This window comes from Ceratotherium simum, chromosome 28 (assembly GCF_057802395.1).
Source record: "Ceratotherium simum simum isolate JZ-2026a chromosome 28, ASM5780239v1, whole genome shotgun sequence".
Taxonomy (NCBI): Eukaryota; Metazoa; Chordata; class Mammalia; order Perissodactyla; family Rhinocerotidae; genus Ceratotherium; species Ceratotherium simum.
The window spans coordinates 33,556,816-33,571,952 of record NC_141927.1 but is presented as its reverse complement, the minus strand read 5'-3'; the positions used below and the strand labels follow the sequence as shown (position 1 = coordinate 33,571,952).

The 15,137-nt window shown below is 38.2% G+C and overlaps 1 protein-coding gene and 1 pseudogene across 1 annotated transcript in view; one reads left to right on the top strand and one right to left on the bottom strand.

Annotated features, from left to right (window-relative positions):
* KCNU1 (potassium calcium-activated channel subfamily U member 1) overlaps positions 1-14,681 on the bottom strand; it is a 133,827-nt gene extending 119,146 nt beyond the window's left edge. Inside the window, exons 1-2 of the mRNA XM_087418664.1 lie at positions 14,487-14,681; positions 11,628-11,750 (exon numbers count right to left, since the gene is read on the bottom strand). Of these exons, the coding sequence (XP_087274790.1) occupies positions 11,628-11,750; positions 14,487-14,681 (318 nt within the window). The remainder of the gene's footprint in view (positions 1-11,627; positions 11,751-14,486) is intronic.
* Positions 1,960-5,193, top strand: LOC147913354 (small ribosomal subunit protein uS7m pseudogene; annotated as a pseudogene).
* Positions 14,682-15,137: the final 456 nt, after the last annotated feature.

The following is a 15,137-nucleotide window of genomic DNA, read 5'->3' as shown; positions in this document are numbered from 1 at the left end:
TCCCATGAACTGAGTGAAAGAATATTCTCTCATGGGTTGCTCACAACTTTTTTCTCAGTACACCTCACATTCTCATATTCTGTTGGAACACTTACCCTCCAGATGCCTACTTGAGCAGGTAGGAGAAGACTCTCACACGCGACCCACATCTGGCCCATGGAACAGCTCAAGCATTCTTTGCCCCAACCAATACTAGAAGGATAGGTTGTCTTCAGTGTGGCAACTTCTCTGGCATAGAGCAGCTAGCCCTACAGTCCCTTATCATGAGTGAGACAGATGTCAGTCCTCTGTGTCCCCGAAGTTCCAAAAATGCAAACTGAAATTTCTGAGTGGTTGCCCTTAAGCCTCTTTCGTTAGGGTTGATATGAAAGGAAAGGACTCCCACACTTCTGCCACAACAGAGCTTATTCCAAAAATCCTCTTCTATTTCCAGCTTACCCTAATTTACATGTGAAGCTTAGAGCTTCAACTGGTTTTCTTCCAACTGCTTTGTAACGGGCAGTATTGTAACTTACTTAAAACATGGGAGTTACTAGCATCTATTTTCCTGGGATCTCATTTCTTACTATAAGTTCCATTTTAACAACTGAATTAAGTGTCGATGGAGATATTACTAAGTTTGTGGGTCTCACAGAGATATTTAGTTAGAAATGTAGTCCAAAGCTCAGGAAACATGTTGGAAATGGATATGCGGAGATTATATATATATATATATATCTCAGCATACTGATAATTATTAATAAATAGTTTTCATTAAATCTTTTTTTTCTTTACATATGATAATATTTTTTTCTCTCAATAAATCTCATAAGTGATTCTTCAAGTATAAATCATATATTGACAGGCTTCTGGAAAGATGAGGGTGGCAAGCCATATGTTTACAACTCTCTAAACCATAGAAATTAACAACAAAAAAGAAAATTTTAGTTATATTGAAACTAAGAAAAGTACCAACCTCATGCCACAAACCTAAAGAATATTATCTAGAAATAATACATAATAAATAGCAAAATGTATACCAAACCGAAACAAAGCACTGGAAGCTAAAAGCTTGTGAACACTGTTCTGAGTCAGGTAGAAATGGGAGATAATTCTGAGAGGCCCTATAAATTTCTCTTGGGTCGGAGGGGTAAATCTGGAAGTGCTGGCTGTTGGGAGGGGTAGAAAGCCCTCCACCTGAACTATAGATTGAAGATGGAGCCGCAAAGCCAGAGGGGCCTAGAAGGAGACACTCTGAGGCCAAGCGGTGGCTGAGGAGTAACCTCTTGGCTGGCAGCGACACTCCTTTTCTCAGAAGCACCTTGGAAAGCAGTCAGAGAAAAATAAACTGAAGAATTTGAGACCTCTTCCAGAGAGAGCCTGGTTTGCAGAGCTGCTGGCCACAGCATTATCCTCCATGTTTGTCTTTGTGGGAAAACACAGTAAACTGAGTCTTTGATTTCCACAGCGGGGCTTAAAATCCCCTGTTTACTTGGTGGATAGTTACGGGAGTTTTCAGAATACAAGTAACGGCCAACGCAGTTAACAGGAGACACTGTGAATACTCTAAGCCTTCACTTATGAAAACGAGCAGACGATAGAAAATTGCCAGTTATATGGGAAGTGTAAGAAAACAGGAGGATCACACAGAGAAAACAGATGAAATGACCTCCAATGTAAGAGTTAACATATAATATGTAATTAAACTTTTTAAAATTACAATTTGTGTTCCTAGCAAGATTCTAAAAATTTGCTAAATAGCGTTGGAGGATTAGAAAGGCAGAAAAGGAATATGGGGTAACACAGAGGTAGTAAACTGTGAGAAGCTGCACCCCAATGGCAGGCTGAGAGATCAACCAAAAGAGGTTAGGATTATCAACATTTAGCATCTTAAAAGAAGTGTCTTTTGGAGTTGAGATTGAGGCCTGGGAGGAGGGTCCCAGCTTGGCCGGTAATGGTAATTTCAGCCCCTCTGAGGGCATGTGTGAGCTTGGTTTTGGCAGTATGGGAGAAAACGGGAAACAAGAACCAAGTACTGCTACTGGAGTGAAAAGCCATTGATTAGGTAAGACTGAAAAAAAAAAAAAAAAAAAAGATGCAAAACACAGAAGGAGCAGTTCCCTTCCTCTCCTCTAGGTGTCGGTCTCCTCTTGTACCTGCTGTTGGCAGAGCCTAACTGAGCTTCAGTGAGCTGACAAAAGAGACTTATTGCTGAGGCCTGGCCTCAATCACAAAGCAGGAGATAGAGGGTGGATTTGGAGCTGAGAGACAGTAGCTTAGTATCTAGCAAGTAGCTTTAAGTGCTAGAAGACATTGGAACAGCATTATAGAGATTTTAGGAAAAAGGATTGCAAGCCAAGCACTCTATGCCCAACCAAATTGTTGTTCACTTATGAGAGTGAGGGAAAAAAACATTTTTGGACATTCAAGGATTCAGAAAACTTACCACCCACACTTCCCTTACAAATAATATGTAAAGTACTCAAGAAAAAAAAAAGAAAAAATTCAGAAAGATAAAATGTTATGTAAGAAAAAGTGGTGCCTAATGAAACTAGTAAAATTAATGTAATTTTACCTTTAATGCAAATAAGAAGAAGAAAATCTTGCCAGATGTAGAAGGCTAAAAACACACAATAGCATTCTGGAACTGAATGTTCAGATCAGCTCAACAATTTCTGGAAGAAAAGAGGGGTGGTGCGGAGGAAAAACATGCCAAAGATCTCATACAAGAGGAGGATATAGACATAAAACATGCAGAGATACGTAAAGAAATACAGAACGGAAAGTTTGTTCTGCATTTGATTTACCTAATACGCCTACGATATTCTATCAAAAATGGAATTATCCGAGTCAAAAGATGAAAGAAAATAAATAAAAGTTATAAAAAGTAACAAATAAAAAATGGAAATACCAGCCAATGGCCACTGCTTACTGTCAAGCGGGTTCTGGCCAGTAATTTGTTTCCTCCAAAATCATCGTGTTGGTCAATTGAAGGATTTACAAGTATTATTATGTAATTCTCCCTACCATACTTTAGAGAGAGGGTATCCACATTATATGAATGATTCTAAAAATTAACTTGCCCAAGATTACACAGTAGGAAGTGGAGGAGCCAATGTTTGAGTCTATGTCCCTCAAAATCCACAGTCGCATCATCATTCTGCCTCTCCAGTAACATAAGGAACTAAGACAGTAACAGAGCTCTTAGTTACATAACCAATACTCATTCTTTCTTTCTTTACTGACAGACCTCTCTTTTGTTTTTTTTAAGCTACTGATATTTAGACATTCTATTTATGCAGCAAATTCAATCTCTAAATATTATAAAGACCAATAAAACAGATCACCATAAAGGAGAATAATTAAATTCCCCTGGTAAATGAACAAATAAATGTATTCTTAAATCAATAAAAGAACAAATATCCAGCTACAAGATATTTAAAGGAGACACACTTGAGAGGAAATAAGATGGAAAAATTGAAAGAGAGCTGGGTAAAGACATCCCAATCAAGTATGAATAAAATGAAAGTAATGTTATGTTACATGCTAATATTGTATTCTAAAATATTCCAGCAAAAAAATCCACAAACACACACACACACAAACATCATCACTAAATGTGACAAAAATGGGTATTTCATGCTGGTAAAAGGAACAATCAACCAAGAAAATATAGGTAATAAAGAAAAATAGGTAAGCATATCCACTAATTAATGTTATATAAAATGTATAATTCAAAATCTGTTGGAAATGCAAGATATTCAATAAAACCATAAAATTATAAATGAAACATTTTCACATGCTCCTTTTAACCAGTCAGCAAATAATTAAGGATATGGAAAATACATAAAACATAATTAATGGTGCTTACATATCAAGCAGATAATACATATTCTTTTAAAAGTCCTTTAGGTAGTAAAAAAAAAATATCGATCATGTACTAGGCAACAAAGATAAATTCCATAAACTAGAAATCATAAAGGCAGTGATATTCTTGGACCATAAATTTTAGCAAAGTAGAAAAGATAGCCACTCTATCCCCAAGAAAATAAAAGCATACATTCCTCTCAATAGATCATGAATCAAAACAAGAAATCGAAATTAAAAACAACTTAAAATGAATTAGGCATTAATAAAAATAAAATTACCTGCCAAATTCTATGAGATATGGCCAAAGAAGTACTCTGAGAAAAAAAGTTTTTATACGTCAGATTCAGCTGAAGAAGCTGGGAAGATCAGAGGCCAGCCCACGGTGAAGGCTGCGCCAGCGTGGTGGCACCCGGCACCGCAGGTGCGCAGTGCTGGCCTGCGGCGTCCAGAGTAAGCCAGGAGGGGATCCGCTAGGGTGCCGAACACAGGGATCCCCAGACTGGCAAGGAATCTGACCGAAAGCTGTTGGCAGAGCTGAAGGAGGAGGAAGTATGAGCAGGAGATCTGGAAGACCAGGCTCACCAAAGCTGCCCCAGCGATGAGAATAAACTCTGTGTATGGAGAGCCAGTGATCAGTAAATTGATCAACACGATGGTTTTGGAGGAAACAAAGTCCTGGCCAGAACCCGCTTGACACAGACTCGGGAAGCTGTGAGAAGGAAGCAGTTGGAGAAGTACTAGCTGCTTCTGCAGAACAGCAACCATGGAACATTACTCTTGCACTACCTTCCACCGAGCACTGAAATGCTGTGAGCCTGTGATGGGGCTGCGACCCATCCTCAAGGGTGACCGTTTCTACCAGGTGCCTGTGCCGCTAGCCGACCCATGCAGCTGCTTCCAGGCCTTGAAGTGGATGATCACTGAGTGCCAGGAGAAGCAGCGCCTGCGGATGGTGGTGCCTGAGGGGCTGTCTCAGGAGCTGCTGGAGGCTTTCCAAAACCAGGGCAGGTGATGAAGAGGAAGCATGATGTGCACAGGATGGCAGAGGCCAACTGCACCCTGGCCGGCTACCGCTGGTGGGAGAGGGAGGGTGGAGGCCCCAGGAGCAGCCCAGGGCCCTCTGCCACAAGTAACGACGTGAGCCACTACCATGCTGGAAAAATAACCTGTGGGTTAAGGATGTTCCTTTTGAAGAGCAAGCTTCACAAGGTGGAGCAGCGTGTTTATTGCTCCTTAATCCGTTCTTTGGAGGCTACAACTCTGCTTTCCCTGCACAGCTCCTTGCAAAAGGGAAACATGTCAGTTTGGGGATTTCTCCCAACAAACTCAGGTCTCATCCAGTAGAGTCTTCCCCAAGCTTGGGGTGGACCTTTGGATGACACGAAAAGAAGCAGTTTTAGAATCAGGAAAGGTTTATTAGGAAATTCTCACCCTGAGCTGGTGGGATAGCCTGTGATATAATACTACCATTCATTGAAACTGACTGGAGGGGAAAAGAAAGAAATTCAACAAAATAAATGGGAAAAAAAAAAAGGATATTAAAATTAAGAAGGATAAAAAAATTTAATTGTACATACATATCTGTATATCATGAGACTAATGAAATATATAAATCTCCAGCAAAGCTAACTGAGACCAAAAGAGAGGGACATGGCCCATCAGGAGAGGGCAATGATGTGAGGAGTAGAGAGAGAAAAAAGGGTTCTTTCTAAACAAAGGCAGATTTTAATCTATGAGCAGTCAAGGAGACCTTCAAAGCGACGTTCTCTCTGGTGGCTCCTTCTCCTTGGAGAATGTCCTGTGGCATTAAAAAAACTTTTCATTTAAAACTAAGGCAGCTGTATTATTAATTGTCCAAACACATAAACTTTGAAGAGTGAAAGAGACTCTATTAATAATTACACCAGGACAACTGACAAAAACCTGGGCTTATGGATCATCCTTGTTTATAACATATATTGTCGTGTTGATTCAATAATTACTGCATAACACCTATAATAAATCGTAGTTGAATGGAGACAAGGAGAAACGGGTTTGAAAATCTCAAGATAGGTGCAAGGAACTAAAAGGGAATCTAAATTTTCTGACACCTGTCTGTAAATATTAACTAAAAAATTTCTTCTGGATTGAATTATCATTACAGCTGTTAAGATACGTTTGACTAAAGCAACACAACTATATAACAAATTCTGATAATTATCAAACATAAAATGTAAAATTGTATAGGAAATTCATCCAAATGAGATTTTTTTTCAATTAATGTATGTATTTGTGGATATTACTTATTCCTAGAAAGAGGTAGGGTTCAACATCAATTTTAGCAATTTTTCTATCTTTATAGATACAAGCATGAGTATTCTGTTTACAGAAATATTAGGAGACTGATCTTTTCTAGTATGTTTTATATTTTTCTTTATTTCCCCCTAGAAGTAGTATTTAATTAGGAAAACCAGCAAAATAAATTTTTATTTAGTCAATTATTTAGTCAAAAACCAGCATCACTGGGCCGGCCAGGTGGCTTAGCGCGCCCTCCACCACTGGCGGCCCGGGTTCGGATCCCGGGCGCACACCGACGCACCGCTTCTTCAGCCATGCTGAGGCCGCGTCCCACATACGGCAACTCGAAGGATGTGCAACTATGACATACAACTATCTACTGGGGCTTTGGGGAGAAAAAAAAGGAGGAGGATTGGCAATAGATGTGAGCTCAGAGCCGATCTTCCTCAGCAAAAAGAGGAGGATTAGCACGGATATTAGCTCAGGGCTGATCGTCCTCACGAAAAAAAAAAAAAAGAGCATCATTTATGAAATATTCTTTCTCATTTCCAAATGAATTGTGATGCTTCATTTGTTCATTCAGTTGTTCTGTATACCAAGATTGACAACTGTTGCTCTTGCTAAGGGTTTGTTTATTAATTTACAGAAAGGATTACACAGTTACAGAAAAGATTATGCATTTACAGAAAGGATGTAAGGCAGAATACAAAGACCTGAAAAAATAGAAGCCAAAGAAGACAGAAAAATAAAATGTGGACATAAAATAGTGCCTACCTAGAATGTTGCTAAAAATAGATACACTTGCTAAAGATAAGCCATAGTTTTGGTTCTAAACCTCCTAGCCATCAGCAACAGAGAAACATGTCAATTACACAATTAACAACACTCCCCCCCCTCCAAAAAAAAACAGGAACAGATTGTTTAGGAACCAGACTATATTTGGAACTAAATTCAGAGGAATATCTCCCACAGGTAGTCATAAAAACATATCTTGTGATAACTAAAATAACAAGCCCATAGAGTTGATACTTTGCCATGTTCTAATCTCTAGAAGGCTCTAATCTCTAGAGTTCTAATCTCTAGAAGACAGTATCCTGTCTTGAAGATATTTTCTTTCCCTTCGACTTTTGGAATTTTCTTTCTCCTCCTTATTTTCCTTCTTTTTCTTTTCCTCCTCCTTCTTCTTTTCCTCTTTTTTTCACTTTCCTCTCCTCCTCTTCCTCCTCCTTCTTTTTCCTCTTCTTCTTCTTCTTCCAGTGGTTGGCTGGCCATGTATCCTCCCCCAAAGTGTCAATGACATTAGTCTGTTGACTTTTTTTTTTGGTGAGGACGATTAGCCCTGAGCTAACATCTGTTGGCAATCCTCCTCTTTTTGCTGAGGAAGATTGGCCCTAGGCTAACATCTGTGCCCATCTTCCTCAGTTTTGTATGTGGGACACCACCACAGCATGGCTTGATAAGTGGTATGTAGGCCCACGCCCGGGATCCAAACCTGCAAACTCCAGACCGCCAAAGTGGATCGGGCAAACTTAACCTCCAGGCAGGAGGTTAAGGTTAACTATGCCTCCAGGCAGGTCCCTGCAGACTTTTTTTATTTGCCGTCTTTGGGGGTTTTGCTATAGATACTGTGACTTCATTGAAAAAGAAAATAAGATGCTGATTTTATTTTCTATGCCCTGGAACTGTTTAATTAGCAGTAGAGATATCTGCTCCTTGAAGATTTGGTAGACTGGACCTTGAAATCATCTACGTCTCCCATAGGAGGACGGGGAGGAGGGATGGTGGTCGTGGTGGTGATACAGGTCCTTGACAACATCTTTATTTCTTCCAGATATTTGGTCTGTTTAAGTTTCTTTCTGTTACAGTTGGTTTTATTAATTTATATTGTTCCAAGGAATCATTCAGATTTCATATTTAATTGCATATATATCTTTCAATTTCCTTTTTGTCTGTACTTATTGTCTCGTTTTAATGTTTTGTTTCATACGTATTTGTGTTTTTTTCTCTTTTCCTTGTTTATACTAGCTATTGATTATTTTATTGTTTTTTCAAATAATCAGCTGTTTTATAATTCATTAATTTCTGACTTGCTTTTTATATTTATTCTGCTTAGCTTTAATGTATTCTCTTTCTCTAACTTTGTGAGACTGATATTTAATTCATTTATTTTAATTATTTTTTGTTTATCAAAATAAGTTTTCATTGTTATGCATTTAACTCAGAACTACTCCCATCTTGTACTGCAGGTGCAAGGGATATGTGTTTCCTTTATCTTTAAGCTCTAAATGTACTGCAATTGTTATTTTGATTTCTCTGAGTGAAGAGTCATCTAAGAGAGAGAGATTTAAATCTTTTTAGCTGTAAGGTCTTTGTTTTTGGTTCTTTTTCTGGGTTTATTTATTATTTTCTAATCTGTTTATTACACTGTGTTCAGTTAATGTTGTCTGTCTGTACTTTGTAAGTTTTATAATTGGTATTGTTTTTTGTGGCCTAACATATGTTGAATTTTTATAAATAGTCCATAGGCACTTGTAAGTTGAAATTCTGTTTTCAGCATATGGAATTTGATCATTTCAATCAGCTCTCTCTTAATTAAGTTACTTTGGTCTTCTTTATGCTTATTAGTATTATTTTTTCTTTCTATTTACTATGTCCTGGTATGAGATAGGGGAACTAAAAGTTCCTTCTACCAATGTCAATGTTTTTAATATTTCTTTTTTATTTCTTTTAATTTTTTGTTTATCAATTATCTTGAAGTTATATTTTTGGTGTAGTGATATTCATGATGTTATGTCTTGGTTGAGGTTTCTTACATTTATCATTATAAAGGTTATGTTGAACTGTGTTGAATTGTGTCCCCTCAAGAAGATATGTTGAAGTCCTAAACCTCTGTACCTCTGAAAGTGACCTTGTTTGGAAATAGGGTTTTTCAGATGTATTCAGATAAGATAAGGTCATGAGGATGGACTGTAATCCAATGTGACTGGTTTTCTTATAAAAACGGGAATTTGGACACAGGCATGAACAGAGACGTCACTATGTGAATACCATGCAAAAATGAAGACAGAGATCTGAGTTCATCTACAAGCCAAGGCATGCCAAAGATCGCCAACAAACCATGAGAAGCTAGGAGAAAGGCATGGAACATGTTGTTTCTCATAGTCCTCAGAAGGAACCAACCCTTGCTCTTAGACTTCTAGTCTCCAGAACTGTGACACAGAAAATTTCGGTTGTTTAAGCCACTCAGTTTGTGGTACTTCGTTACAGCAATCCTAGGAAACTAATACGGGTTACTTGGCTTCGTTTATTGTTTTTTACCCTAAATTCAAACTTATCTGATATTAAAATGTGCTCCCAATTTCTATTGTCATTGCCTGGTATAACTTTGACAATTCCTTTTTTTCCAAACTTTAGTGCTGTTGAATTTTTAAAACATAATTAGACCATGTCAACCCCATGCTTAAAAAATCCTCAATGCCTTCCCTTTGCATTAAAATAAAATTATTCCATTTGAATAGCCTAGATCCTCACTATGAAGTGCAAAGCATTGCATGATTCTCCTGTCTTTTCTCAGACCTCATTCCCCCGTGCCCCTCATGACCTCTAGCCTCACTTTGGTACTTACAGCAACCTGAGCTCTTTACTTCCAAAAATCTTCTCTCTATCGGGAACCTTCTTCTCTCCACGCTTCAATTGCTTTATTCTGGTTCTTCGTGTCTCAACTCAAATCTTACCTTTTCAGAGATTTCTTCTCTGATCACTGTATCTAATGGAATCTAAGTCAGTAACCATGAAAACTCTCAAACACATCACTCATAATTCCCTCAGAGCATTGATCACCATCTGAATTTTTCTTATTTGTTTATGTACATATTTATCATCTCTATCCCACTATAATTTAAGGCCCATTTGTGCAAGACTCTTGCCTGCATTTTTCGCCACGTCTAGAGTGTCTGCCTTGCATATAGTTGGCAAACAATAAATATTTGTTGAAAGAAGGAAGTAGGGGAATTAACAAAGGAAGAAAAGAAGGATGGATGGAAAGGAAATCTATAAGCCATTTTGTTCTCTTCTCATCTTTTCTTAAAACACTTGCTTGGGACCCCTAATGAGATTTGCAACCATACTTTTCAATGCTAGAGTATTTATTCTAATCTAACCTTTCCTCCTCTTCTCCTGTTGTATCAACTACTTAATCATCAGCTTTAGCAGATCAAAAGAACAATTTTTCTGCCACTAAAGAAGTAATTTTTATTGGTTTGTAATCCCTGATCATTCGTTCTCCTCCCACTCCCATATGTAACGCTTACATGTAGATGATATACGTGCTCTTCCGCCTCACCCAGTGACCTAGAATATGTTATCCCCAATATTATTCTCACACAACCAAACATGATTGGAACATCTGAAGAGATCCTAGTCAAGAAATCCATGATAAAATCAGAAAGAATCACAAAATCCTTCTCTAACAGTTTATACCAACAGGGATTTCAGAAAAGAGACAAAAACTTCAGAAGGAAGAAGAGGAGAGGCACAATCCCAGACTATTCAACATTCCCTGCAGATTTTATCAAAGCAATTTTACTTACATCCTTCCAAATAAATTTTAAAAATTAATTATATCTGAATTAAACTTTAACTAGAAAAAAGCAAAGGATAATCACTAGCTCACATACATCTACTTTCATCATCCCACCATCTGATGGCAGCATACCCTCAAATTATAGGTTCTATTTTTTAATGTTTCAGATAAAACTATACTACTGAAATGATGATGAGTGCAATATTCTTTTATATGTCCAGACAATGGGAGATAAACATTTCCATGACATAGTCTGTTCCTTCAAGGAGCTCACAGTGCACTGGGGGAAACAGGCATATGCACAGATAATTTTAATAACAGTGTTCAATGGATATTATAGAAGCTTAGCGAGGAACTCCTAGCCTAATATGGAGATAAGGCAAGATTTCCTCCAGGAGATGATGCCTGAATTGAGTTTTAATATGTCCAGGTTACTTACATTAAGACAGGAAGTAAAATGATAAATATTATAGAGGGGCAAAAAAGACTAGTCTGTATAATGAAGAAAAGAGGCTATTGGAATCAAAGGAGGGGAAAATAGCTGTACATTTCAGGCCAGATAATGCACTAAACATCGAATTTTTGGAAACATCTACTATATGCCAGACATCCATTTACATACGAGGAGAACAAAATGCACATAACTTTTTCCCTAGTAAAGCTTTTCTTCTAGTGGATAGGCTGACAACAAGTAGAAAATATAATGCCAAGTAATTATATTCACTCCAAAGAAAAAGCAAGCAGAATAACGGCTAAGGAGGATAGACAGGGAGAGATGGCAGTTGGGAGGTAGTGATATTTTAGGTAAGGCCACCAGGGAACACCGGATGCTCACCTGGGTGATAAAATTGTATATACCGACTATAATCATGCTCATGGCTAAAGTTCGTTAGCAAGCTAACGATGAAAATGTACTTACCAACACTTGCCCCACAAAGGTCTGTGCCGAAAGTAACATTTCTATCCGATCACGAAATGCTCCATGGAAGTGGTGGTGACTTTTTAAATGTTCATCACCAATGCCATTTGACAAGATTAATTCCTATAAGCAAGAGAAAGGGATCGAGAGTGAGCTGGATCTCAGAGAAAGTAATCTGATGTCTGTTGATGGAGCCTCTGCTGTGGTATCAACCAGAAATCCCTCCACCTGGTCCAACCCGGGGAACCCTGATGCGGCTTAAGCAGTATTTCATAAAATGAATTTTACTAGGTTTGCATTTTACTGGCTTCTGCCCAGCTTTTTAATTCTGAATTCTTCAGTTTTCATCATGCCTTTCTCATGTCTCAGTCCCAGGCCCTTCACACTGATGTGACTGTATGATCAGGATTGGGAGCAGCATGCTTCTTTCTGCTCTGGGAATAAGCGTCTTATCCTTTTTCATAAAGATACGTAAACAGTGAGAAAAGATTACAAACTGACTTTTAGGTGATTACTTAAGTGTCTGCTTTTTTTGAGAGAGAAAGAAGAAGAAAAGTTTCAGCAATTTTGTGTTGTTTTAGTTCCTTATCTGGTATCATAAGCTGATGAAATTATAATCCTTCCTCACATTTACCAAATGCCTTTACTAATTATATTTGAAATTTATAATAGTCCTATGAGGTAGACAAAGTCAGTATGATTAAATCCATTTTGTGTCAGTAAGGAAACCGAGGTATGAAGAAATTAAATGCCTGGCCCACGAGCAGGCAATGAGGAAAGGCTGGGGTCTGAACTAGGATTCACATCTGTTGATAGTCTTGAACCACTGCCGAGAAAGACACAACTGAACTAGGATTGACCGCACCATGCTGACTGAGACCCTCCGACCTTTAGAAAAGCTCATTTTATGTGGAGCCAGGGTTTCAAATGGCTTAATTTTTCTACTTATATTTTCTGAGTGGTAGGAAGGGAAGTCTCATTAAATGACTCTTTGATAGAGTTCATATCTTGATCAACGACTTACCCTCTAATACCTATGAACCATCGTATGCATGCCTGAGATGTCATCTGGGAATTAATTTTTTAAAAATATTCAATATGACGTTAATAGGGAGCATTCATTTGAATTTCATGATAAAATTGGAGGTGCCTTCTGTGGGAAAACAAATTGGCCCTAAGATATAATAAAATTGTACTTATGAATGTACTAAACCTTTTTAAAATGCACATTTAAGGAGAAAATTATGACTCTCCAAATAATTTTTAAAAGAACTTTTCACGGTACCTAGATTTGTGACATTTTTGCATTATGCCAACTTTCCCAAAGGCTTAGAGAAAAATACAGCACTCTCAGTTTAATTAAATACAACAAATTATTGAGAAGTCACTCAACTTTTATCAAACTCCCCTCAAGATTCAAAAGCAGAAGAGTATAGTATTCTGGTTCCTCAGATCCCACTTCTTAACATTTTGTAGCATTTGCTTTCTGTTTGAAATTAAATGGTACCTCTGGACTGAGGGGTAGACATGAATTACATCCAATGAAAGAAATGAAAAATACCTCAAATGTTAATGGACAAATGAGTTCTCACATTTTTGTAACCACACAAAAATGAATATGATGGGGAAAAATTCTGCTCCATTTCCTGGAGCAGAATTATAAAGACATTAAACAATTCTACAAAGTCAGTTGTGCATTGAAAAAAAAAAGGTAGACGGTAGGTTCACCATACCCCTTACTCATTTGTGTACTCTCTCATGTTATTAGAAGACAGCACCCCAGAATTCTTTCCCAATGTTTATGCCACTGCTTAAAGTCTTTGATCTACAAATAATTATTAATAGAGTGAATCAGCAACGAAATCTATGAACTTCAATATCAAGTACTTGAATGAAGAAACCTGACTTCCATATTATGATATTGCCAACGACCTTAAAAAGTTACCGTTATCATTAATTCTGCTATTTTATGTCAATGTTTAGCTTTAAGAGAAATGTTTTAAGCAACTTTCAATATTAATTATTATGCACAGGTGAAATGTGTTTTATTATGGAAATTACTGTAATCTATCAGAGAAATAAACAAAGTTTGGGAAAGAGAAATGGAAAGAAACCACCTAGGGTGTAAAAAAGCTCTTTGCCTTCAACCACTGGTAATAGGACAGCCATTATGTAGCATTTGAGAGTTTTATTTCAAGCAGTTCAGCTAAGTCTTATCTGGGTAAGATACCATTATTCTCGTCACCATCATTCGCCAGCCGTTATTCAATAGCACCCACCCTTGCAAAGCTTGTTCAGGCAGAAGCGTCTCTGCGTTTGTGACTAGATGGCATGCACATGTACGCATGGGTTTCTGTGTGTAGGTGTGTGCAGTTCAGCGTGTTGTGTTAACATGGTATACAAAAGGCAGTGTACACTTATGAGTGCATATGCATCATGCATGCACGATTTATCAAAGTAAAGTTGATTTTGATGTTCCTTTTTGGCTCCTTCATAGTATCTGGCACAATTGTCATTTTAAAATTCAAAATAGAGACATAGACATAATGTTCGTGGAAGTTTTTTTCAGAACAGTGACCCCTGTGTCCAGAGCTAGCATTCATCACCACCCATACAAGACATTGCTTCTCTGAGTGGTGGGAAACGAGGCCTGGCCCTGTACCTGCGGCCTTTGGGATGACGGCCTAGGCTCCTGTTTTCCACCCCAAGCAGGATCATCCTCTTTCTAAGACACTGGGTCAGAGCTGGTTTCGTTAGCCCACGCAAACTGAGCAAAGCCTAAATCATTTTCTAAACACAAACGCATGTCAAATCTGTCTCTGATCTTCATACAGTGGGATCCCACATATGAAAACTGACCAAGAGAATTCCTGTTCCTTTGATGTTTTGCCATTTTTTTATGGCCCTCCAGAATAGCCTGAAAATGTATAAGATGAGGAGTCCACTGAAGAAGGTCACAAAAGAGGAAAGAATAAACGCTGCCTGGATCTCCGTTGTGCAGGACATTTTCCCCAGGTCTTCCCCGCTGTTATTCTGTGGCTTGGATCGAAACATCAGGAGACGGAATTGCTAGGCTTCTGTGGTCTTCCCCACTATCATTCTGTGGTTTGCATCGAATCATCAGGTGATGGAATTGTGGGGCTTCTATGACGTCATGATCACGTGGTAACCATTCTAGGAATTAGAGTTCAACTTATTACTGAGTCCTAATGCCAGGTGCAATAACAATGGGTGGTTCTAGGAACAAGGGTGCACTAACCACAGCAGTGCTGACTCATAGGATGCAAACGAATGAGCAGATGCAGAAGGCCAGGGTCTACAACATGGGTCTTCAGAAGACGATAATTCTAGATCTGATTCTGTTACTGACTTTCTCTATAACCTTGAGGAAATTACATCCTTTGTGGCTGTGGTCAACAGGCTGTCTTTTTGGTTTGTGCAGACTTCAGAACAACTCTTTTTGAGTGAAATGAACATACAACTATCAATCTGTGTGTCAACAAGTTGCTT